The 27,075-nt window shown below is 45.6% G+C and overlaps 1 protein-coding gene across 1 annotated transcript; it reads right to left on the reverse strand.

Moving 5' to 3' along the window:
- Positions 1-733: 733 nt before the first annotated feature.
- Positions 734-12,701, reverse strand: NOTUM (notum, palmitoleoyl-protein carboxylesterase). Its single transcript, XM_075278213.1, has 11 exons — positions 12,391-12,701; positions 9,935-9,987; positions 8,002-8,097; positions 7,758-7,818; positions 7,581-7,639; positions 5,771-5,873; positions 5,468-5,659; positions 4,824-4,924; positions 3,908-4,055; positions 3,776-3,823; positions 734-1,185 (listed from the first exon to the last, which is right to left on the reverse strand). Exons 1-11 carry the CDS (start codon positions 12,693-12,695, stop codon positions 885-887), a joined length of 1,467 nt encoding a protein of 488 aa, XP_075134314.1. The 5' UTR covers positions 12,696-12,701; the 3' UTR covers positions 734-884.
- Positions 12,702-27,075: the final 14,374 nt, after the last annotated feature.

The raw sequence follows: 27,075 nt of genomic DNA on the forward strand, positions 1-27,075 counted from the left end.
TACCCAAGGGCGTCCCATTGAATTCCATTGTATCATACCCAAGGGTATCCCATTGAATTCCATTATATTCATACCCATGGGCCACCCATTGAATTCCATTGTATCATACCCAAGGGCCCCCCTTTGAATCCCATTATATTCATACCCAACGGTATCCCATTGAATCCCATTATATTCATACCCAAGGGCGTCCCATTGAATTCCATTGTATCATACCCAAGGGCATCCCATTGAATTCCATTATATTCATACCCAAGGGCATCCCATTGAATTCCATTGTACCATACCCATGGGCTCCCGATTTGTAGTAAATGCTTATCCCAATCCTTGTCAAATATAAAAATATAAACACAAGCACTTTAGTTTTTTTTTTATTATTATTATTGAGGGAATAGTCTCCATGATACAGGACATGCAGGTACTATTTACATCTGTACACGGGGCAGCTCTCCTGCCCTCATTCATAAATAGGATTTACAGACTCCAATAAATAACATGGCTCCCCCGGGAATGAGGTTTGTTGCTTAGTTTTATAAAAAAAATATATCTTACAAAAATTATCTAAAAAAATCATCTTCTATAGATCTCAGACTAAGAAGTCACTATAGAGGAGGGCACATTGGGCGGATGTTCCCACACTGCAGTGGAGACTATGGAGGTCTCCTAAGACCACCCACGTATAGCTGGCGAGTGGCTCTGCTCTAAACTTACCAAAGCCTCCGAAGCCGTGACCATCTGACCATCACCGACCCCTTCACTTCTTCTTACCCTTTCGTGCCCTCATAAATATGTTACTCGCTTCATCATCGTCAGGTGCCGTACCTCTAAATGACCCTTCCCATAAATATCAGGCCCCCACCATTTTACACAGAGCGGGCCCCTAACTAGCTACTGAGCACGCCCAGCAGTTTACTTGGCTCCATGCCCTGTTGGCTCGCCATTTTTTGAACATCAAAGCCGAGATGCATGAGAAACTGGACCACGCTCATCTCCTGCCCGGTGAAGTGGTCTCGGATGGAGGGGCAAGTGGGGTTACACTGTGGCCATGGGCAGCTGTCCATTAGGTGGAAGGGACATCCCTTTAAGGGGGTTTTGCTGTTCTTGTTTGTTTCCTGGAGACTGCGGTCCCAACAATGGAGAGCTCGGGGTAGGGACGTCCCACGGACTTGCACTTCTGTCCAGTGACTGCGGAAGAACAAACATGATAGAATATTATATAATGAATCGGTACAATATTACTAATGCGGGTGATGATTAGCAACAGATTACTTATTATTTGAATTATTTTTGATTTTATTTTTTTAATCCATTTTCCAATTTAATGAGAAAAACCAAATCTTATTTGGCCACCAGGGTGCACTGTAATCATATAAATACCTGCATCTATAGGGGTCACACTGATCGCCTGCCCTTAAAGGGATTCTACCATTAAACTACTTTTTTTTCTAATTACCACGTCAGAATAGCCTTAAGAAAGGCTATTCGTCTCCTACCTTTAGGCGTGGTCTCCGCCGCGCCGTTCCGTAGAAATACCGGTTTTAACCGGTATGCAAATGAGCTCTCCGCAGCAATGAGGGCGGGCCCCAGAGCTGAAAGGCCGATGAGCGCATCCCCATTGCTGCCCGAGAGCTCTTTCCTGCGCCGCCTCATTCTTCTGAAGCAACTCCGCCTCTTCTGGCTTCTCTTGCTTTTGTAGTTCGATACAGGAGCATAGAGAGGCCACCCCAAAATGGCCGCCGCCAGCTCCTGTATTGAACTGCAAGAGCGGCTACCCCAAAATAGCCGCCGGCCGGCTCTTGCAGTTCAATACAGGAGCTGGCCGGCGGCCATTTTTGGGTAGCCGCTCTTGCAGTTCAATACAGGAGCCGGCCGGCGGCCATTTTGGGGTAGCCGCTCTTGCAGTTCAATACAGGAGCCGGCCGGTGGCCATTTTGGGGTAGCCGCTCTTGCAGTTCAATACAGGAGCTGGCCGGAGGCCATTTTGGTGTAGCTGCTCTTGTAGTTCAATACAGGAGCTTGCTGGCGGCCATTTTGGGGTGGCCTCTCTATGCTCCTGTATCGAACTACAAGAGCAAGAGAAGCCAGAAGAGGCGGAGTTTCTGCAGAAGAAGGAGGCGGCGCAGGAAAGAGCTCTGGGCAGCAATGGAGACGCACTCATCGGTGTTTCAGCGCTGGGGCCCGCCCTCATTGCTCATTTGCATACCGTTTAAAATCGTTATTTCTAGGGAACGGCGCGGCAGAGACCACGTCTAAAGGTAGGAGACGAATAGCCTTTCTTAAGGCTATTCCGACGTGTTCATTAGAAAAAAAGGTAGTTTAATGGTAGAATCCCTTTAAAGAAGGGCGCTACAATACATAGTGGTAAACATGCCCCTGGCCCAGGCTTTTGTTACCCCGGGACCAACTTTCAGTCACCGATGTCTACCCAAGAGGTACACTACCCAAAAGTAGCTTCTGCAAACGTCATTATATCTGTTGTGGAAAGACCCAGTGTCCAATCAGACCACACCTGACAAGTTGTACAGAATTCGACAATTTAACAATGGGTTTGCATACCTCCCAACCGTCCCGGATTTCACAGGACAGTCACAGATTCGGCAGGAGGTATCTCCCGGCTTCAACTCATCAGCATCCGAGGGACGAGTTGAATTAATAGGCGATTAAAGCAGGAGCTGTCACAGCTCAGCTCCTGCTTTAACGCTGCACTCCGGCATGTGTAGGCACGATGTGATGATGTCACATCGCGCCTACAACTATGTGAGTGAGTGAGACTGCGGAGAGAGCGGCGGGGGAGCATTGGAAGGTGAGTATAAGTGGGTTTTTTTGTGTTAAACATTGTAGGAAACATAATGTAGGGGGCCCATGAAACTGAGGGCAGAAGAAGGGGGGGGGGGGAACGGCATGAAACTGGGGGCAGAGATGGGGGGGCATGAAACTGGGGGCAGAGATGGGGGGACATGTATCTGGGGGCAGAGATGGGGAATATGAAACTGGGGGCAGAGATGGGGGGGGGCATGAAACTGAGGGCAGATGAAGGGGGGGGGAGAACGGCATGAAACTGGGGGCAGAGATGGGGGGACATGAAACTGAGGGCAGAGATGGGGGGACATGAAACTGAGGGCAGAGATGGGGGGACATGAAACTGGAGGAAGAGATGGGCACATGAAACTGGGGGCAGAGATGGGGATATGAAACTGGGGGCAGATGGGGGACATAAATCTGGGGGCAGAGATGAGGTGACATCAAACTGGGGGAGAGATGGGGGACATGAAACTGGCGGCAGATGAAGGGGTTATATCAAACTGGGGGAGAGATAGAGGGGGGACATATAATTTATGGATGACTGTAGGAGGATTATACTGTGTGAGGGCACATGAAAAATGAATGAGAATGGGCGGAGTCAACATAGGAGTGGGTGGAGCTAAATTCGCGGCACATTTGGTCCCTCTTTCTGTTCTTCAAAAGTTGGGAGGTATGGGTTTGTGAGTTTGTAGACTTTTTTTTTTTTTTCTAATACTTTGAAGCATTTACAAACACCTCCACTAGATGGCGCTCATATTCTTCTCATGGTAAGCCTGGGCACTGTTCACATACGGCTATATGCACAAAAATGTAAAGCAGGCCTGCAACTAGTCCAGACCCCCTTTGAATAGAACAGTGAACACACATGTGCTGCTACAATAATCATAGTCAATGGAACTGATGCTGAGGATATAAGATGTAACTTATGGGCACCTCCATTTATGACCAACATGGCGGAGGCAATGGGACTTACCTCCTTGTGATGACTTCATGAGACAGACAAGCAGGTGCAAAACTGGCCCTACAAGGAGAAACAAGATGGTGAATGTCATAGAAGCCCAGCACAGCGGTCACCGCAGATACCAAGTCATCATTAGATAGGTACCCGACATCCTTCAGGGTGCTGCGCAGCTCCCGACCCAGGTTCTGGATGTAGTTCCACTGGTTCTCCTGCACTGGCTGCCCGCTCAGGTGGACATTGTCTACCGTCAGTTGTGCCTCATCGAATAACCATTGTACCACAAATACAGGACCTGTAAGACAAAGAATAGCCATCAAAGAGAGTCGTCATGGGAAATGTTTTCTAACAATTGAGCCAGAGCCCCTGGGTCTGCAGTCAGGAGATGCGAATTATCCCTGCTGATTTTGATATTGTGCATAAGAGACATCTGGGAGGTTAAAGCCATTCCTGAGCAACGGGTGCAGTCAGTTTTGGTGCTGGATGTGCTCTTTAGTCTCTATACTGTCAGGAGGGCGGTGTCTGGACAGAAGCAGACATGGGGTGTGATTATGAGCTGCCTCTGATTGAAACTCTGAATCATGTCCCTGCCTGACAATACAGAGCTGAAATAGCACGTCAGACAAAAAACTAACAACATTGATTGCTCAGGAATGGTGGGGGCTAGAGGAGAAATTCCAGCCGTGCCGGAATCAGTGAAGCCGCGACTATTAAACGATGACTATTGAACGTGGTGAAAGGTCCTCTTTAAAGAAGGCTAACGATATAAAGCCTATATATCACATACGGTATACACCTACATCACAGCAAGGCATTTATAACATAGACATATGCAAATTAGCTCTGCTCCAAAGGCGACTAAACCATCTCATATTACCCAAACCAGTCACCCATCCAACATGAAGCCAGTTTCCTTACACTCAGTAACTCATTTTCATACTGACTCATCAATGATGTTAGGGTAGAATATGGAGCTGATTTTAAAGCAGATTCAGCCTCCATATGGGACCCCTGGTTTGAGTAGATGTCCCCACAATATTGGTCTTGCTTTTGTACTACTTACTTCTCAGTGTTGGGTAGATCTTGTAGCCGAAGAAGCAGTTCCATTCTTCCCCTTCTTTGAACTGTTGCTTACACCTCTCAGGAACAACCCCATTCCAGTACCTGATGGAGAGAGGTTTAGTCAGAGACCAATTCCCGGAGAATATTATATTGTACAATCTTGGTCCCCACTATTATCCTTCTACTCAATCCAGGGCCAACTACAAAGTCTAGTGTTGCAAGGATCAAAACAGACCTGGCGCATGCGCAGTGGCCCACACCTGTTATTGTGACACATCTCAGCGCATAGTTTGGGCTAAAACTTGCTAGACATGTGGGTGTGGGTTATCAGAAAAGGGGGTTGTACCTAAATATATTATGGCCTGACAAAATGGTGTCCTAAAGTTGCACCGGGGCCCAGGATCCTTAGGGGGCCCATAAGCACTGGCATCAGTATCGAGAATGGAGCTTCCATCTGGCCCATAAACCAAAGAGACCCACAGATTACCCGAACCACACTAAGACTGATTAAACTCCTTATCAACTGGAACCATTACTGTCAAGAATTCACTGTAGGGATGAGGTAGGGGCCCCGGACTAGAGATTGCACCAGGGCCCGCATTACTTTAGTGATGCCACTACGTACATGTAGGGCTTTCTGCTTACCTGATTCCTCTCTGAATGGCCTCTGTAGGGGCACATGTGATAATATCAGTGCAGTCCGTCCGCCTATATTGCTGATTATCGAGAAACCACCCAGAATCCGACAGACCACGTACTTGGATCCCAGTATAGCCCAGTTCCTCTAGCTGCTCAGCCACCAGGTCCACATTTAGCAGAACCCCCGTTCCTCCAGCACTAGTGCAGTAAGGAATAAGAAATATTACAATAGTTTAGAATCATCTGGTCACGTATCTGTCGTGTCTTTACCAACACACAATCCTACACATCAAAATCCAACACCCTCACCTGCTTCCAGCTAAGAGAAGGACTTTAGCCGTGTCCAGTCCCTTTCCCAAAAGTTCCTTCACAACCTCTTGTATAATAAGCGAACCCATGAAAGCATAGTCACCTAAAATGGAAGAACATTGTATATTTGTTTCTTAGTAGATTCAAAAAGGGCTTTCTCACTTTTCAGCAAACCTCTAGTATTCTTTTAGAGCAGGACTGAACATCTTTCTAGGGTCCGAGGACCACAAAGTTGGATTGTACCATTCCCAAGAGTGGTAAGAAAAATTAAAATGGTGCTCCAAGGGTGGGAATCTTCCAGCTGGGTTGTTCAATATACTACAAGTTTGCATAACTAAGAAGAATAGATGTCCATACCAGGTCCTGAACCCCAGTAGAGAGTTACCACTTTCCACTTTGTAGGTCGCAAGCCATCTATGGTCTATCGCCAGGAACGCAGCAGATGCCTGACACCCAAAGCAGGCAGCGCGATGACATAAATGCATCACATTGCCTTCATCAGGACCGCAATGTCCTAACAATGGTTCAAGCTCTTTGTGCAAGGGGATCAGAGGTAGGAAAGCATTGATATAATGGGGGAACAGGGTAAAATATTAATATAAGGGAGAATCAGGGGACATTGGTAGGAATATTAATATAAGGAGGGGGATCAGGGGACATTGGTAGGAATATTAATATAAGGAGGGGCATCAGGGGACATTGGTAGGAATATTAATATAAGGAGGGGCATCAGGGGACATTGGTAGGAATATTAATATAAGGAGGGGCATCAGGGGACATTGGTAGGAATATTAATATAAGGAGGGGCATCAGGGGACATTGGTAGGGATATTAATATAAGGAGGGGGATCAGGGGACATTGGTAGGAATATTAATATAAGGAGGGGCATCAGGGGACATTGGTAGGAATATTAATATAAGGAGGGGCATCAGGGGACATTGGTAGGAATATGAATATAAGGAGGGGCATCAGAGGACATTGGTAGGAATATTAATATAAGAAGGGGCAACAGGAGACATTGGTAGGAATATTAATATAAGGGGGGGCATCAGGAGACATTGGTGGGAATATTAATATAAGGGGGGCATCAGAGGACATTGGTAGGAATTTTAATATAAGGAGGGGCATCAGAGGACATTGGTAGGAATATTAATATAAGGAGGGGCATCAGGGACATTGGTGGGAATATTAATATAAGGGGGGCATCAGAGGACATTGGTAGGAATTTTAATATAAGGAGGGGCATCAGAGGACATTGGTAGGAATATTAATATATGGAGGGGCATCAGAGGACATTGGTAGGAATATTAATATAAGGAGGAGGATCAGGGGACATTGGTGGGAATATTCATATAAGGAGGGGCATCAGGGACATTGGTAGGAATATTTATTTAAGGAGGGGCATCAGAGGACATTGGTAGGAATATTAATATAAGGAGGGGCATCAGGAGACATTGGTAGGAATATTAATATAAGGAGGGGCATCAGGGGACATTGGTAGGAATATTAATATAAGGAGGGGCATCAGGGGACATTGGTAGGAATATTAATACAAGGAGGGGCATCAGGGGACATTGGTAGGAATATTAATACAAGGAGGGGCATCAGGGGACATTGGTAGGAATATTAATACAAGGAGGGGCATCAGGGGACATTGGTTGGAATATTAATATAAGGAGGGGCATCAGGACATTGGTAGGAATATTAATATAAGGAGAGGCATCAAAGGACAATGCCGGCATGGCTTTGAGTTAAAATATGGGCAAAAACATGTTCACACTCCCTGTACTCTTATGACGCAGTACATACTTTTTTCAGTTTTGGGGGACGCTCCACTCCAGACATCACTGGAACAGTATGGAATGAATCTGCAGGAAGAGGGAAGAGAGAAGGATCAGCGTATAAAGTTTCCCATAATAGACAGGTCTAGTGGATAATAAACCATAATGAATGTATAAGGTGGACAAAGACGCAGGTCATACTTACACCATGTTAGCATTCCACCAATGTGGATTCTCCTCGGGCTGAGTTGACAAAATCCCTGAAGCTGAAACATGAAATGAAGCTTGACACAAACACATGACTGGCACACAAAGTACATGCATGTCTTTAGTATGACGTGCAGAGGTGACTAGTAGGTGTACATTACAGAATGAGAGGAGTTACATGGATAGGACAGAAGATGTTTTTGCCTCCTGGGATGACTGGTTTCCAGTCTGGGGTCACTCACCTTTTTTGGTTGCCGGCCATCCTTTGGAGCTCATGAGCCTCCTCATGGTGTCATAGCGGAGGTCACAGTTCTCACGGCTAATACAGTACCAGCCACCTTAGAAGGAACAGAAAACTAAAAACATCAGCGGGCAAGGAGGTAAAAGAAGACTATAAGTTGGACGACTGACTTGGCACATTTGTGTTTTACTAGACTAGATGTACCATGTAGAGCTCTACTGTACATTTGGTGGAGGACAACTCCCAAGGGACCTCCCAAGGCCATATTTGTTCTTAGCTTCCTATTGATAGATAACGGGCCCAAAAGGTAAAATTTTAACCCTAGAAAGACTGGGATTCTTTTATTTTACTCAACAAGGCTTTTCAGTCCTGGCCTTGACAAGCCATCTCTCGACTTGGAGCCTTTATTGGAGACCACGATACCATGACCTGGGCCCTAGTGCAACATCTCTACCAGCCCCCCAACTATAATGTATAGTTTATAGTACTGGCTTCCTCATACTGGGATGAAACACCCAGGAAGCATTGGCATGGGAGCGGTAGGGGATCGGGAACATTATTAGGTGGTTAGACAAGCCCTCTTACGCTAGGTTCTCATCTGTGTTGGGGTTCAGTTCTTCGGGTACCCAAAAACAGAAAACCAATCTGCTTAAAAAGCGGTTACTCATGGAAACCCAAGGATCCCATAGACTATAGTGGGGTCCGCCGGGTTTCTACCTAAAAAATGTGTACAGAAATTTTTTTTCAAGTGGATTCAGGGACGTAACCTCCAAATGGAGACTGGGCGCAGGTGTCAACCTAGCCTTAGCAAACAAATTTTTGTTATTGTACAATTTATGGGGGATTTAAAGGGGTTGTCCCATCACAAGGATCCTATCTATACTGCTTGTTAATGTGGATGTAAGACTTTTCCTAAATACACTGCTTCAGTAAAACTGCTTTGTTTGTCCACTATCTTACTTTATTCAATTCATTGTTAACACAGCCCTTGACGTATCTGCTCAAAAGTCAAGTGATGTATCTGCTGCTCTCATGGGGGAGGGAGGAGGGGATAAGTGCACGGGAGCCAGCCTGTGTATCTAGCTATTCCTGTGTCTGCACCACGTGACCTAGCTTCCTGTTAGCAGATAGAGGAGAGGAGCTGCTTTCATTTCTGAACTCGTCTTCTGTTCTCCCAATAATCAGGCTAGCTAATTCAATTGTGTTCATTATGGCAGAGACAGGCAGTCTCTGTATGTAACACAGAATGGAGTTGCTCCTGCCTGTACTTCATAGTCCAATATTGTGCATATAGTGTTGTTTGAGGACCTTTGATGACATCACAGGTCCTTCAGCCGCCCCATAGGATCAAGCTATGTGGTGGGAGGAGCTACACACTAATTTGGGGGCGGAGCTAAACGGCAGGTTGCATGTGAAACCCCGTCCACCAAATGATGCAAGAAACCAGGAAGAAAGAAGATTTTACAGCAGTGAAGACTGGTGAGTATGCGACGTGGGAATACCCCTTTAAAGTGATTTTCTTGATATAGATAAAGCTACATTTCAGACTGCAGAAATTAAAAAAACCTCACAATATGCTTGTCTTCAGGAATATTGGTTTCCGAAAATGTAAGATTACCTACAGTACTTGTAGCATTTATCTTTAGGTTTAGTGTTCCTTTAAGGATCTGTCGCTAGTAACTCCCACGTAAATACAGGTTAATTGTCAAAACAACAATTACACTCAACATAATGAGTCCTTTCCAAGTCGGGTCATGACCTTTGACTCTAGGTCATCCTCGCATGTCACTCATTCGTTAAAAAAAAACGTGTTTTGGAAGCAAATTATGTTCTTACAACTCCCCACCGCAAACTCTGTTTATTTTCTCTTGCTCGGCTTGGGCAGAAGGCCCAAAATCTTCAGCAAAGAGGAAAAGATAAAAGTGAAGTCTTACCTTCCAAGAAGACGAGCCACCGCCGGCTGCCTTTGGACTCTTTTAGGTAGTAACTAGAAGGTAAACATAAGATGGAGTCTTAGTCGGTGGTAGTGAGAGCATCAAGGAGGTGATGGACGCTTATCAAAGGAACGAGGCGGCACGGGTGGAATATACACTTTACTTTGAAGCATTTCTGTATACAGATAGTAGGCCGACCCCGAGAAGTCCTAGGTGCCCCACACACAGCTTATATTTATATAGTTTGCGCTTTTTTCCGGCCAAATAAAGGATGTGTGCAGGATATACAATATACACATATCGCACAATTTTGTTTTAAACTGTGAAGTGAGTCGGAGGAATTTAGACGAACATATGAAACAAAGTCCTAATGTAAACTGTAAGGACAACTGGAGCCTTCAAGATGTCTAGAGACCACATGAAAAGACTTCTCCAGGAATACATAAATATCACAGAAATAACAGAACATTACGTGGGCTCCAGTTTCTTAAGAACCAACAAGAGAGAGGTGGCTCAGTTTGGGGTTTATTCATCACATCTTCATGTACATAGATCCATAAAACGCGTCTATCCTACATAGTGGCATGATAGATACGGTTGGATGAAGACACAAGTCCACCAAGTTGATCCAGAGGAAGACAAAAAAACCCACAAGACTGACGCCAATTGCCCCATCAGAGAAAAAAATTCCAGATATAGCAATTGAACTGAATCCCTGGATCAACATCCTATCCCAAAAAATTCTAGTTCCCATCACCTGTGATGTTCTTACTATCAATAAAGGCTTCCAGGACCATCTTGAATTTGTACCATTGTCCAAGGTCACCTATAGGTGGACACTAGGGTTGAGCGATCGGGATTGGAAAAGATCGGATGCCGGTCAGCGATCAAGCAAATTTCATGATCGGGATCGGCTGGAAAATGATCGTAAATCGGATTTTAAAATTGATCCTGAAATCTCAAGATTGGCTCAACCCTACTAGACATGTTTAACCCATAAATAAACCCTTGACTAGGGATTTTAGCCACCTCCCAAACACCAGAGCCTCCTCCGAAAGGAAGAAACAATTATCTGTAGCTCTTACCCCTCTTATGTTGAGGGCAGGGGCTGGCCTGTTGTCAAGCTTCTGTTTCCCCTCATGGAGACCACCAATAAGGCATGGGGAATATTCCTTGGGGAAGGGAATGCAAAGTAGGTCTCCTTCAGTAAACTGAAATTACTGTCTCTATCTAAGTATGGTTTTGGTACTTGGTATCTGTATCAAAGACCAAATTCTGGAATTGTGACAACCATAGCCGGACATTGATTTGCACAGTAGATGTCTCAGAGTTCCTCTTGAGGAACAGTTTTCTTCCTTCTGGTCTCCACACGTAGTTGTATCCCTGCTCCCCCTTCTTCCTTCTTTAAGGTAAGGGGGCCATTATTAACCCCTTTTATCAAATCAATCAAACCAATGATGGCATGGAGGACCTCCAGAAACCATTGATGTAGAGACCCTGCTCAATTAAAGCGTGCTACCAATGACTTCCATTGTCCACAACATTGGAACCATCAGAGACCAAATGGTTACAGACCGCATCATGGCAGACTAACTGTAGTTTTCTGGAATATAGTCCTCATAGACACAGCCAAATGTCACCTAAAACCACTAGACTTGGGTCTCAGACCCCATCAATACTATCTTATCACTGTGCAGACACGGTGCACCTCCAGAATTTGGGTTTGAACTTATACAGACACCCTTTTCTTTGACAAAGTCTCAACTATAGGATCTTGGGGTAACACACAACACGTGACCACATTCTGGTGCCCATTATTCACCAACTATACAAAGAATATAATACATGGAGTCTTTTTTTGACTTACGTCCTCCTGAGGTTTCTTGATGCTATATCTAGGAGTTGATTGCTTTCCTAACTGGGATCATCTGAGCCAAACCAACACCCGACCCCCGGGTCCCTCTGCCTTCTTCTTCCTCTCCCATGTTCACCATTATTAACTGTGCTATAGGGGCTGGCTAAAGATAGAAGAGGAGGTAGAGGCGGGTTCTGGTCCTGAAGATGGGACTTAGACTCAACCTGGAAGGAACCCCTAGGTATAGCATCTAAGGAAGTAATTCAAAAGAGACCCTCTTTGCAAACTGAAATAATAAAAAATCCCAAAATACAGCAGGGTATTTCTATGCACATACCCTCAGTTATGGAGCCAAAATTAAAGGGATGGTCCAAGATTATAAAGACATGGCTGCTCCTTTCCAAAAACAATGCCACAGCTGTCTATAGTTGCAGCTCAACCCCATGGAAGTAAATTGGGTCACACTGCAATACCACACACAACCAGTGGACAAGTGTGGCAGCATTTATGGAAGAAAGCATTCTCTTGGCCATCTTTAACCATTACAGTAGTGTAAACCAACGTCATGTACGTTGTCCATACATTCACTACAGACACTTACCCAGCCGGACTCCCATCATTGCAGGTGATGGAGTGGTTGCTCAGAAGGTATAGCTTCATCTCATCATCCAAACGCTGTGCTGAGCACGGGTACAAAGACTGCGCCAGGTTCTTAATCTGAGTCATAAAATTGTCCATGTTTCCCTCTACAGCGGTAAAGTCCAATGGGAAGCTCTCCCCACCCCCTTCGGTTCGCTCGCGGCTGTTGGGTACAAGTTGTTGGCCACGTCTTCTCCAGCTCTTCCTGCTCCCTGCGGGAATGACGCTGAGGAGGAGCAAAAAAGTCACACAAATGCCTCCGGCCATGCCAGGCACTAAGTGCCACCCTGCGGAGAGAGAAAGGAAATGAGAATTAGGTTGTGAAAGATATTTGTCGAATAATATGACAGAATTCAGGACTTGGGGGGATTAGTGGGGGGCAGAAGCTCTTGGCTGAGGGGTGTGTCCCTTTGGCTCCAATTGACCCTCGTTGGAGGAGCCGTGTATGTAGTCTATGACCCTGCAGAGTGCTCACGTGAGACTAGCCCATCATAGGATGCTTCAGTAGGCCCAGAATGTATGGCCCCATTCTCATCTGTGTTCGCGTTTACTCGCCAACCCCACAGACTATCATGGGGTCTGTGTGGTTTCCGCTCGGTTTCCGCATGTTGGAGACAAGAGTCCTGCAATCGGACTCCCCGAATGGAAACTCGAATGCAGATGTGAATCGAACCTAACACAATAATGGCTCAGCAACACAAACAACTTTGGAGGTCACTATGGTCTATTTTCTAGGGGCCGTTCTGGATTTTCTGCCCCTATTATACCTAAAGGGAAAACGCCACCATTTCCATAGGTATAATTGACGATTTACAAAAGTGCAACGGTCTTGGAGATCCCAGATTTTTTTCTGCAATGTGTGGATGGGATTAGCTAGAATCCCATCCACTTTGCGGCTACGGTAATACACTACGTTTTTGCAACGTGAGGCTTCAGCTTCTGGAGAAACAGTGCCACCCCTGTCCGTAATCTGTTCCTGGTACTGCACCTTTGGGTCTATCCATTTGGCTGGAGCTGACCTTCAGGACTAGACATTAACCATCACTTCAAGTGGAGAAAAAAACAGAAATAGAACTGATTTTCCATAGAAATCAGTAAATGTTTCTTCAGTTTTGGATCCATTCCGGTGTTTGCCTAAAAAAAAAAAAAAAAAAAAAAAAAACTGCAACAAAAACTGCGTGTGTGATTCCAGCCTTGATCTGAGACGCCGGACTGGACGGTGTATGCTAGCAGCCAACAAGCCGACTCCAGGAGTAAACTTGACTTTTCCGTGGCCCAGTAATGAGAAATATCAAAAGAAAGCTAAAGGTTTCCGTCGAGGTTTTGGCTGCCCGTCTTCTTGGAAACGTCATCACTGACCGGACTTTGTGCCAGACTGACGGCGCTTCTTACATAAGGGTGTGTAGGGCAGGACTGGCCGGCCATGTGATGTGTACAGGGGTTTCTAGCTATGTCTTGAGTGTGTCGGGGGAAGGCGAGGCGACATTTGACTTATCTGGTCAGGCCAAGTATCCACATGTACCTAGTCACATAAGAGCACGGCCATATTGTGGATTGTGGAGCCATGGCATGGATTGGTGCTCCTGACCTCCAATCTCGAAAACCATGGGAATACGTCACTCATACCTCCCAACTTTTGAAGAACTGAAAGAAGCACAAAATGTGCGGTGTGCGTAGCACGATGTGGCAAATTTAGCTCCACCCACTTTTATGTTGACTCCGCCCATTCTCATTCATTTTTCACGTGCCCCCACACAGTATAATCCTCCTACAGTCACCCGTAAATTATATGTCCCCCCTCTATCTCTCCCCCAGGTTCATATACACCCTTCATCTGCCCCCAGTTTCATGTCCCCCCTCCATCTCTGCCCCCAGTTTCATGTCTCCCAATCTCTGCCCCCAGATTCATGTCCCCTCCATCTCTGCCCCAGATTAATGCCCCCCCATCTCTGCCCCCAGTTTCATGTCCCCCCATCTCTGCCCCCAGATTCATGTCCCCCATCTTTGCCCCAGATTCATGTCCCCATCTCTGCCCCCAGATTAATGCCCCCCCATCTCTGCCCCCAGATTCATGTCCCCCCATCTCTGCCCCCAGATTCATGTCCCCCCATCTCTGCCCCCAGATTCATGTCCCCCATCTCTGCCCCCAGATTCATGTCCCCCCATCTCTTCCCCCAGATTAATGCCCCCTCATCTCTGCCCCCACATCTCTGCCCCCAGAATCATGTCCCCCATCTCTGCCCCCAGTGTCATGCCGTCCCCTCCTTCATCTGCCCCCAGTTTCATGTTCCACCTCAATGTCTACAAAGAAAAACCACTTAAACTCACCTTTTCCTTGCTGAGCAGTGACAGCTCCTTGCTTTAGTCACGTATGTATTCAACTCAGATCTCCGTCCTCCAGACGCAGATCTGAGTTGAAATCGGGACATACCTCCCTCCAACCGGGACCGTGGGACATGTCACCGAAATCGTGAATGTCCCGCAGAAATCGGGACGGTTGGGGGGTATGCGTCACCTTCTGCATCTAACAAGGTGATATGTGACTGAGTGCCATGTTGTATGTCAGTCACAGGTTTGTAGACGAAACACACCCCGGCTCTCCCCTGGGCGATGGGTTACCCGGCTTATAGCCAGGTCTAAAAGAACTTGACTGGCAACCAAAATCGTTATGGCCTATGAATAGAATTAAGCCAGTCAATAATGGCCCATGACGTCCATTTTTTTTAAACAAATGTCACAGGGCCGCATTACGTTCAATGTCATTGAATGGGGACTATTTACATGACATTGTCAGGAACCGTCAAAGTATAGGTCATGTCCTATGTTTGGCTCTTTTCAAGGATTCCTCCATACACTGAAATATATGGGGGATCTGTGAATATGGGGTGACCCTCGGGTGTAAGACGGCCATTTTGCATCTCGGATATCTGAATGTAGCCTTGGCAGAAAGCTCCTTAAAAGTTTTCATTAAAGGAACTAAATAAGGGTTTGTTTTTTTTTGCGGGGCAAATTGTAGTTTTTATTGGATCTTCAACTTTTTGATCCCTTTTTATTGCTATTTATGGGGAAGCGATGTGATCATAACACACGCTGGTCATTTTTTATCTCATGACTAGAGTTGAGCGATCGGGATCGGAAAAGATCGGATCCCACGCAGACATGCGCAGTCGGCTCTGCCCAGGCCCGATGCCTAAGCGGAGTGAATGCAGAGCCGGAAGAGGACGCGGGGACGCTGCACAGGGAGAAGACTTCTAAAGGTAAGAGAAGAACCAGCGTTGATTGGCCGACTGTATAGCATTCGGCCAATCAATGCTGGTTCTGCATCGAATCTTAACTTCGAACAGCGAGTGGTACTCGATCGAGTACGAGTATTTCGAATACCGTAGTATTCGATCGAACACCTACTCGATCGAGTACTACTCGCTCATCTCTATTTATTATCTTTGGGATTGATGGAGATAGTCGAGTGTGATAATTTCTGCCAGGACATAGAAGTGTATGGAGAGGTTGTCCACATGTGACCGGCTAAAACTGGGCTACGTGGGACCCCTATTCTCATAGCGAGTGGGAATTCCAGTGGTTGGCCCCCAATTTGGATGGTTCTCCCCTATACAGACACGATACCCCTGTACCCTGGAATAGGAGATTTCAAAATTCCAGACAAAATATCTCATGGACACTTTTGCTATCCGGGGCAGAGAAGAAACGAACAAGGCAGATGTGAACAGAGACTTACTCCAGGCTGTTAGTTGTGGGGGACAGAGCAATCGCTCTCCAAGTCAAGGAATTTAGTGACGTCTTACAATTCATGATGATTCTCAGAAGGCAGCTGCGTTATTCATTATAATACTCAAGTTACTTAAGAAATAGTGAAGTGATGAGTTCAGAGCTGCCCGATTCTATAAAGATATATTTTACAGAAGTTTATTCTTAAGCTGGTGTCGCAATCGCCGTCCAAGCAGCGAGTCAGGACGTTGAACAGGTATCTCAGCGCTTTAAGAGAACTTCCATTTCTAGGCAATTTTTGATCATAGAGATGGAGTTTGGTAATTCACTATATACATAATGAGACATTGACCCGTCAGCAAGCACCGCCATGACACCAGGAGGTTATTCTATTAGCAAGGCCTGGTTCACATCTGCATTTGGGTCATTCCGTTCCCCTATCTGCATGAAAAATTCGGAGAGAAAAGTTCTGCAAGCAACACTTTTCATTATAATCTATGGGGTCCGTGGATTTCACGAGGTAACCGCTTTTTTATGCGGATTAGGTTTCCATTCAGGGGGTCCCCAAGTGGACTCCCGGAACAAAAACCTGTGTGCAGATGTGAACCGGGCCTTAGAAGTATTAGGCTCCCACTACTGGGCAGTATGGGGAGGAACACTGGACGGTCATTGCCCTTTACCCCTTATGCACCTTGCATGGTGCCCTCATACCTATACAATACCACTAGAGATGAGCGAGTAGTATTCGATCGAGTAGGTATTTGATCGAATACTATGGTATTCGAAATACTCGTACTCGATCGAGTACCACTTGCTATTCGAATGGAAAAGTTCGATGCAGAACCAGCATTGATTGGCCGAATGCTATACAGTCAGACAATCAACGCTGATTCTTCTCCTACCTTTAGAAGTCTTCTCCTTGCTGCGTCCCCGCGGCGTCTTCCGGCTCTGAATTCACTCTGCCAGGCATTGGGCCTGGGCAGAGCCGACTGCGCATGCCCGCACTACAAGAAAATGGCCGCTTTGACTGTAATCGGCCATTTTCTTGTAGTGCGGACATGCGCAGTCGGCTCTGCCCAGGCCCGTTGCCTGGCAGAGTGAATTCAGAGCCGGAAGATGCCGTGGGGACGCTTTGACTGTAATCGGCCATTTTCTTGTAGTGCGGACATGCGCAGTCGGCTCTGCCCAGGCCCGTTGCCTGGCAGAGTGAATTCAGAGCCGGAAGATGCCGCGGGGACGCTGCACGGAGAAGACTTCTCGGAGGATCCAGCCCGACCCTCACTCGTGGACTTGGTAAGTATAATTTGATCGAACGTTGCCTACCCCTGAAACGAGCATTTTCCCCCCATAGACTATAATAGGATTCAATATTCGATTCGAGTAGTCGAATATTGTGCAGCTACTCGAAACAAATATCGAATCTCGAACATTTTACTGTTCGCTCATCTCTAAATACCACTACCACAGAAAAGCAATAGTAAATCAAAAGGTATCATTAAATCCAAAATGTCGCCCAAACCAATATTAGTGAGGTTTAAGAACACAGCTATCACTATGGGGCCACAAGATGAGGCAATGCAGAGATAACCCTCATTTATGGATATGCAATACAATCTATAAGGGCACTGGATGCGGACCAATCGATTTGTGGTTGGTCATGTGTTCTGGTTCTCCATTAGCAGGTACATTCTCAACATTTTGCGTACAGACTGGCATGACACCGGCAATCTGGTCCACCATTAAAAGTGGCAGCGCCAACAGGACAATCACTGTCCATATTCCCTTTAGGGCTTACACTGTCTACCAATAAGTATTTGGACACCTGTGGTCCGAGCGACATGAGTGGCAATTACAGCTTCAACCCTCCGGGGCTTTCCACAAGTCCTTGTATGACGGCTAGTGGTGTTTTATTCCATTCGGCTTGGAGAAGACAGGTAAGTTCTTTCACCGATTTTGGTCGGCTGCTGCACCCCTTAGTTTGGCGATCTAACTCATCCCGGAGGTGCTCAGTAGGGTTCAAGTCTGGGCTCTGGGCCAGTCCAGACCAGTCAGTTAACCTGGTTGTCACTGTACCAAGCCATAGTAGATCTCACTACATGACAGCTGGCGTTGTCATCCTGGAAGTAACATTGGTCCAACCCATAAAACCGCCATAATGTAGGAAGCGCACTGTTATCTAAAATAGTGCAATAGGCGTCAGTGTTGAGTTTACCATGTACTGGGACCAAGGGTCCATACCACGAGAAACACCCCCAGACCATAACTCTACCTCCGCCGAACTTTATTGGGTGTCCAAATGCCTACAAGAAGGGTTTTTCACTCTTATGGACCCAGACCAATTACCAATTCTATCATCTGCCAATGCCATAGACGGGTGGACAAACCTCTCCAAGTAGCTATTTGAGATGGGTGACCATTGATGGCCATATACTGCGTCCCCATCCAAGACAGGATGGAGAGGCAAAACTTAAATTCTGCCTTGGAGTTGCCTCGGAGGGTTGTGGAGTTTTTTGGCATGTCATGTAGTAGAGCTCTGCACTAGCTGCCATGTGACATTTGGTGTTATGGTAGGATAAGGACTCTATATAAAAGGAGGTCTTCGCTCCTTTATGGGAGCTTGGTGGTCTAGTTGTGTATATGTTACCCTGCTCTATATTTCTACAATAAAAAACAGTAAAGTTGGGTCTGGTAAAGACTACACCGCTACACCGTCCAACACTATGTGGAGATACTCCAGTGCCATCACTTCATGAGAGGGGACACCAGTAAATCACCTACTTCAGATGAAGACGGTCTAAGCCAGATGGTGGACAATTGTACATGACGTACAATGACAAGAACATGGCATCTGCTACTGATTCCAGTACCAGGTGACCACTACATTCTGTGCTGTTTGCACAATTTTTGGGGTTTCTGGCTAGGTTCACATCTCCATTGTAGTCTCCACCAAAAATCGTCCTGCGCGGAAGACTTTTCCCTCCATCGGTTTCAATATAAAACTGGCAGAAACCCATTGGACAACCAGTAGACCCCATTATAGTCTATGGGATCTGTGGTTGTCTACTGGTAACCACTTTTTTAGAAGTTGGGCTCTCCATTTTTTGGGTCCAATGTGACGGAGAGCTGAACGCTAGTGACAACTTAACATGAGAAATATCAAACTACCTTTAGATGTCCTGCACACCCCTAGAATCCAACAAGAAATTATATCCTGTCCCTCATGGTCTTGAAGGTTATAAATCAGATTAAACTCCATCAAAACTCCATTTGTTGATGTTTGGCAGAGTTCACACCCCTGTATAGGAAACGCCGGATGGTCAGCAATCGTAGGCAAGTATAAAAACAACAAAAACATCTCCATAGTGTATGGACCCCATCAAAGAGCTCCTCATGTCTCATCTTCTGGACCCCTATCTAGTGAGTTCTTTGCACATTCTGGTGTATAAATGCAACTATGCGAGGAGAAATAACTCAGCGTTCTGGATTTGGTCATGTAGTGACGTTCACAGACAGTTCCTAGAGCGGAGAGATTAACTTAATACATAGCTGGGAAAACACCATACTATGGACGATTGAAGTCCGTGCCAAGATTTTATGCTTGAAAGAAAGAGAGCGGAGCAGGAATTCATTGGAGTCATTTCTATCTACTCATCTTCTTTATGTAGAGGAGGACGCACATTCGAGCACGATAAGAAGAATTGCTGGTACCCAATGTCCCAGGTCCTGATGGATTATAAGCTCAGGAACAGAGGTTAAGATCAAAGCAGTTGCTGATGGAAGTAAAATGACCATTGTAGGACACGGATTAGCACAAGGAGCACATTTTTGTGAGCATTCGGTGCCAAACAAGATGATGTCATGGTGGCTCTGGATGACTGGATGGACTGGATGACTCTGTACAGGCTCAGGACGGACAGACTTTGCTGTGTTCATGCAGCCTAATGGAGCCAATACTAAAAGACAATGGCACATGGTAGAGTTTTTGATAATTTAGACATGGCACCAGATTGTCCACCACTTGATACAGAAGTCAGATCCTCACGGACAAGTTAACCGCACTATAAACCGCAACTCATCCAGTTTCCAGTTCATGGCTTTCGCTTATCCTAACCATCTTCCCTTCAGACACTCATGGCATTTTAATCCAAGATGGAGTTTCACTTGACCATCCCGAGATACACATACACCATTAAAGATGCTGTTGTACAGACTCTTAAAGGGATCCTATCATTCAGACGACATTTTTTCTAAGTACCAAGTCGGAATAGCCTTAAGAAAGGCTATTCTTCTCCTACCTTTCGTTGTCTTCTCCACACCGCCGTTCGACTACAATCCCGGTTCTTGTCAGTATGTAAATTAGCTCTCTCGCAGCACTGGGGGCAGGCCCCAGTGCTCAGACAGCACCGGGGGCGGCCCCAATGCTGCGAGAGAACTCTCTCCAGCGCCGCCTCCATCTTCGTCAGGAACGGCCTCTTCATTCTCTTCTTCCGGCGGTGTCTTCTTACTTCTAGGCCTCGGGCAGAGCAGACTGCGCATGCCCACAGGCCCCGAGAAAATGGACGCTTACAATACTATGCAAGCGGCCATTTTCTCGTGGCGTATGGGCATGCGCAGTCTGCTCTGCCCAAGGCCGGAGGCCTTAGAAGTTACAAGCCACCGCTGGAAGAAGAGGCTGAAGATGACGCTGCTGAAGAAGAGGAGGTGGCGCTGGAGAGAGTTCTCTCGCAGCATTGGTGACGCCCCCAGTGCTATCTGAACACTGGGGCACGCCCCAAGTGCTGTGAGAGAGCTAATTTACATACCGACAAGAACCGGGATTGTAGGCAAACGGCAGCACGGAGAAGACAACGAAAGGTAGGAGAAGAAAAGCCTTTCTTAAGGCTATTCCGACGTGGTACTTAGAAAAAATGTCATCTGAATGATAGGATCCCTTTAAACAGAGATTCAATGGGCCAGTCGGTGGAAGCCTTTAGAAGGATACCAGCACTTAAGTTGCCCACCCACACTAGACCACAATGGCCAACCTACAATACTGTTCTAAGTTATCACTCTTCTATTGCCATAAAACACGGTGAAACCGCTTCATTGTAATAAGTGATTAGCTGGGAGCACAATGACCTTCCGAAGTAAAGGCCTCATCTTCTCTGAAGACGTCACAATGGCTGAGTCACTGGGATGCTGCAGTCCATATCTCTACTTTCCGCTTTTTATGGCTGAAGGTACCTACACTGCACTTTTGTTTGGTTGTAGTCTTTTAGGGATCCAAGGATGGTAACCTCCCAATAACCAAAGAGGTCCACCATCCTACAATGGATAGGCTTCCAAAGGAGACGAGCTTACTTGCTTTGACCATAAAACAGATAAAGCCCATCTCTAGAGAAATGTCCATTACAGCCATGTCCTTATATTTCATAAGATTCTCTAATATACTCAAAATCAAACAGGTGGTTCATTGCCATATCACCTGTCTCCATCTGGACTCGGTCAAAGTTTCTTGTCGCGGTTCTAAAATGTAAATTTGGAAGATACGAGTTGAAGGGAATCACAGAGACAAGAACATGGTGGCCACTTCATGCTTGAAATCAGTGTCCAGGGTTAGGTGTTGGAGACATGAAAATTGTGCACTATGGTGTATCTAATCACCCCTGTATCTAATCCCAGGGTAGAGGTGTAACTTGAAGCTCCTGGACTCCAATGCAACATATGTGATGGGGATCCCTCTTATCATGTGCTATCTATAATACTGGTGTTTTCTTATGTTGTTGAGATGCCTTTGGGCCCCCTGATACTCCAGGGCCCAATAGCGATATTTGCCTCTGTACCTTCTCAAACAAGACCAACCCACCACAAGATACTATACCTTGTGTATGGGAAGAATATGCAAATCGGTCTTCCATGATGTAATTAGGAAGTCAGCTGCTGCCTCAGTGTTGCAAACCAATAGAGGGCGCTCACTGGAATGTGCAAGCCTGTCTTCCCTGATGTAGTTAGGAAGACAGAATTTCAGTGAAATAACCCAATAAAGGCTGCTTCTAACTACATCAGGGAAGACAGGCTTGCAGATTCCAATGAGCGCCCTCTATTGGTTTGCAACACTGAGGCAGCAGATGACTTCCTAATTACATCATGGAAGAGAGATTTGCATATTCTTCCCATGGTCCCTTGCAAAGTGGAGTGCTAAAGGCTTAATAAGTCTCCACACACCTATATGGTGGTCTCTCCCTAAGGAGTGACAATATCCCCTTATACCTTGTCTGTAACACATTCAGAAGCCAAACCTCCGTACAGTTCAAGGAAAAAGTGAATTCTCTCATCTACAATGAATTACTATGTATAACAGTTGATATTTTTTCAGCAAATACCATAACTAGAAAAAATACATAACACAGGAGTAGACAATGAGCTTAGGATGGCTTTACCCATTAGACCAATGTCAGCCGAGTCCAGTCGGACAGTCCAACAACTGGGGAAGGGGGAGAAAACATACCTTAGTTCTCACAGGAGATAAGCTGTCGCCAGAGATGTCTGCCCAGTGTCAGACTGGGATGTCTAGGGCCCCCCACCAGTGGAATTGTTTCTGGGGGTCTACTGCCAGGACCCCTGCAGATCAGCTGTACCGAGACAGGTAATAGTATGTTGGGAGCCATGCTACTCACCTGCCATACAAAGTGCACCATTGCACTACCTAAACCCACCATTACACCCTGTATAGCAAGTGGCCCCTGGAATTTCTACCCCTGCAGATCCTAAGGACAGGATATCAATATTAAAAGAATGGATAAACCCTTTAAAGAGGTTTCAAGGAATTGGAACAACTCATGTGGTGGACAGGAGTCCTGCACCTCATGTAACCGCTAAGACCAATTAGGTACAGGATTTCCAAAAATGAGGTGCCACCGTGACACAGGGACAGGTAAGTAAGTTTTTAAAAATGTATTTTAATTAAGATTTTTTTTTTTTTTAGCACGGACAACCCCCTTAATGTTTTCTCCCACAGGATAATAGTTCCCATTACTGACCCCCACAAAATAATGGCCCCATCACTGTTCCCCATACAGCATAGGGGACCAATAAAGGGGCCACTAACTGGGAGGGAAGCAGAGAAGTGACCACTGTATGGGGGGCATAGTGAAGGGCCAGTTTATGGGCCATACTGGTCCCTCTTATAGCAGTATTGTGTCATTACTTACCTGTCTGCTCCCCAGTCCCACTCCTTCGTGCTATGGGTGCACTGTTGTGACGTCATGTGCGCCTGAAGCAGAGAAAGAAGAGGGAGGCACCAGAGAGCAGACAATTAAGTAATGGTGTCTGGGAGTGGTAGAGTAGGAAGCCTGTGGTTTCCTGCTCTACCAGTACCAAAACAAGTTCAGAGGTTCCACTTCTCCCTGGTTCGGCAGAACCAGATTGTCAGAACAAGGGAGAACCTGGCTGCAGTCACTTACTTCCTGCTCCTGCTCACGGCCTCTCCTGTTCCTTCTTTAGCCTTCAATGGGCCATGCGCCACACATTGGGTCGTAATGACATAATGTGCAGAGCATGGGGTCCCCTGGAGGCTGAAGAAGGAAGAAGAGAGGTTGTGAGCAGAGGTAAATGAATAGGGACTGTTATCGCACCTTCATTGTCTATTAAAAAAGTTGTAGGGGTCCATTAGGGACCCTTAAAGGCACAGAGCCCACTGGAGGATTCTCCGTTACTCTTGTGGGCCAATCTGAGCCTGTGTCTGGCAGTGAGTCACTCCTTTTCCCCCACTGAAAACACATGCACAATTGACTGAGCCAAGCGTGCACAGGTATAGGAGGGGTAGGTGTAATATCTATTGAATAAGTAATAACAAGGACAAAGCAGCTGATGGAATTCAAGATGACGCTTCACATCACTGTCTTCTTCTGTTAACCATGGTTACCTCCAAGGAAACATGTGCAGTCTTGATTTCTTTGCATCAAAAGGGTTTTATAGGCAAAGATATTCCTATGTGTAAGATTGCCCGTAGTCAACCATGTAATGGATCACCAAGAACTCTGAGGAAAGGGGTTCAACTGCTGTGAAGAAGACTTTATCAGGGCACCCAAGAAGGTCCAGCATGTGTCGAGACCGTCTTGTAAGGAGGTTCAATCTATGAGATCAGATGGAAATCTATGTGGAGCTTTCTCAGGAATGGCAGCAGGCATGTCAATCCGCACGTAGAGTGAGGCCAAGGCTTAAAGATGGCGACATTCTGTGGGAAGTCCACGGATGGGACGGCCAAGGCCAAAGTTACTTCCTCAGATGAAGCCCCATTTGTTTGGGGTATCTTGAAGAATGATTGTCCAGAGAAGAATAGACGAGCACTACCATGAGTCCTGTGTCATGCCAACAGTGAAATCTCATGCGTGGTTGTCTCACTTGCAGAACACCACCAAGAATAAAGAATGGGACCTATACACTTCCACCAGGAGCAACTTCTCTCAACCATCTTGGAGATGTTTGGTGATGAACAATACTTTATCCAGCATGATGGACACCACGTCAGAAAGAAAAAGTGAACAAAACAATAAAATTTTGAGTCCATGGCCAAGAAACTTCCCAGATTTCAACCTGAGGTCAATACTCCGGCAGCGCGTAGACATGCAAAAAACCAAAATCTATGATAAAATCCAAGCACTGGTTGAACCAGAATATGTTGTCAGTAGTCAGGATTTGGCTGGGAAGCTGATATCCAGTATGCAAGGGTGAACTGCAGAAATCTGGAAAAATAAGGGTTAACACTGGAAATATCAAGTCTTTGCAGACATGATGGGATGTCATGTGGTGGAAACTTTCCTAGCTGAAAATCCAACTTCAGGAATTTGAAGCAGATTTTTCATAAGTGGTTCCTTTCCCAGGTCATGTGATCAGAACCAGCCCCTAACATTCGGGTTGGTCCACCCCCTCAGCCAGCCCACCTGATAAATTAGGAGAGGGGGAGGGGTCTGGTACCTGGAGTGATCCTGAGAGTTGGAGTTTGACCTTTGGAGTTTGTTTGACCTTGGGTTGGAACCAGCTCGGAACCCCCAGACAACCCAATTAAGTATGGAGAAGGGTCCACCAAATATAATGCAATAAAATAAGAATATTCAGGGAGTTCAGAGACATATACAAAGGAAAAATGTGAAATATTGTTGTATATTACTCAATTAAATTGGAATAAAATAGGTATGTGTTGCGGAAACCATTAAGAACCCAGCAGAACCCTTGACTGTTACTTCTTGGCATTGTTCTTGATGGTGTTCTCCATATACTATATCATTCTCTATGCTATGGATCACGTCTGCATCATGACGTAAAACGGTGGCAGCGTAACCCATCTGACATCACAGAATCCACCAGTCACAATCTGACCTCTATACAATGACTTCTGCCCAGGTCACAGAGCATGCCCAAAAAACTCTCCCATTGAAGTCAACAGGATGTGCTCCACGCCATTGTGTCTATGGCCCGTATTCCAGAAGAAAGGAAGTCACAAACTATTTTAGGCTTGGTGGTAAGAGTTGGAATTTGCAAGATTTTTAGGATTTTTTTTATATATAGATAGTAACATAGAAAAATAAAGTTTCACCAAAAATTCTTTAAAAAAAATGCTTAATAGAAAAACATGATTTATACAATACGTCATTTCCTGGCGACAATTTCGCTTTCAGCCTCCCTAGGGGGTGAAAAATGGTATGGATTGAAATTTTTCCAAATATGTGTAAACATACCCATATGCTTAAAGCCGATATGCAGACTGAGGTGTCATATACGCAACAGTCACTTTATTGGCGGATCTAACCACCATTAACCCTTTCACTGCCAATCACGTAGCTCTACGTCCTCCCAGGGTGTCACTTGCCTAGCCGAGGACATAGCTGGTACATCTTTACTTCTAATGCCCATATCTCAGGACTCCTTTGGCCTATGAAGATAATTTTAGATTCATTTTAAAGATGATAATCTCATTTTTAAAATGATACCAAGTTCTTTACGTTAACCCTTACTGTGCCAAAGCGATTCACTGTTGAAAACGCTATTGGGGATTTAGATCTCATTGAAGATCTCAATTCCCGACAGCGTATTTAACAGCAATTCACTAAAAATATGTAAGGGCTATGATGAAGATCTTGGTGTCATTTTAAAGATGAGATTCTCATCTTTACAATGAATCTAAAATTATCTTCATAGGCCAAAGGAGTCCTGAGATACAGGACTTTAAAGTGCCCCCCCCTGTCTCGGGAAGCTTTAGTGAAACAGGAAGGGGGTAGGAGGAGCAGCTGCAGCGTGCACAGAGACAGAGAAGCATTTTCTCTGTCCCTGTGCACAACCTGTATGTGACCCCAGGAGGGGAAAGAAGGGATTCAGTCCCTATTTCCCCCCTCCTGTCAATCAGAGAACTTTTGCTGTCTGATTGTCACATGCAGGTATAATATAATTCCCCCTGAGCTTTACTAGTGGGGTATTCTTATGTTATACCTCCTGAACACAACCAGGAAGGTTATTGGTGCTGTGACCCAGACATTTACCATTGTCCAGGTCACAGCGCCAAAAAAAAAGTCGCACCAAACTTACACAACGCATACAAAGTCATGAATAAAGTTTACATTTCACCCAATCCCTGTCCTGTCTATACCTCAGCTTTCTACAGTAAAATACGTCTCTAGTGATGTCCGTTACATGCTAAAATAATAGTAATAACGATTATCACTAGAGATGAACGTATAGGTTGCTAAAATTTTTATAGGGGGATGGAAAATAATATTATTATGTAAAGTCCTATTTAATTTGCATGCACAAAATGGGATGGCGCATTTCTGCGATTTTGGCGTTTCTTTAACACCTGCCCCTGTAAATATATACATGTGTGGTATGTACTGTATGTATATATATATATAGTGTGGTATGTACTGTATATACATGTGTGGTATGTATG

Source organism: Leptodactylus fuscus, chromosome 6 (assembly GCF_031893055.1).
Source record: "Leptodactylus fuscus isolate aLepFus1 chromosome 6, aLepFus1.hap2, whole genome shotgun sequence".
Lineage (NCBI taxonomy): Eukaryota > Metazoa > Chordata > Amphibia > Anura > Leptodactylidae > Leptodactylus > Leptodactylus fuscus.

What these genes read in the sequence shown, in the direction of transcription:
- NOTUM (XM_075278213.1), bottom strand. Translation starts at nt 12,695, where the DNA reads ATGGCCGGAGGCATTTGTGTGACTTTTTTGCTCCTCCTCAGCGTCATT. An exon ending in CTTCTCTTAGCTGGAAGCAG is followed by an intron (nt 5,660 to 5,770) that starts GTGAGGGTGTTG and finishes TTACTGCACTAG; the next exon opens with TGCTGGAGGAACGGGGGTTC. An exon ending in GATCTACCCAACACTGAGAA is followed by an intron (nt 4,056 to 4,823) that starts GTAAGTAGTACA and finishes TTTGTCTTACAG; the next exon opens with GTCCTGTATTTGTGGTACAA.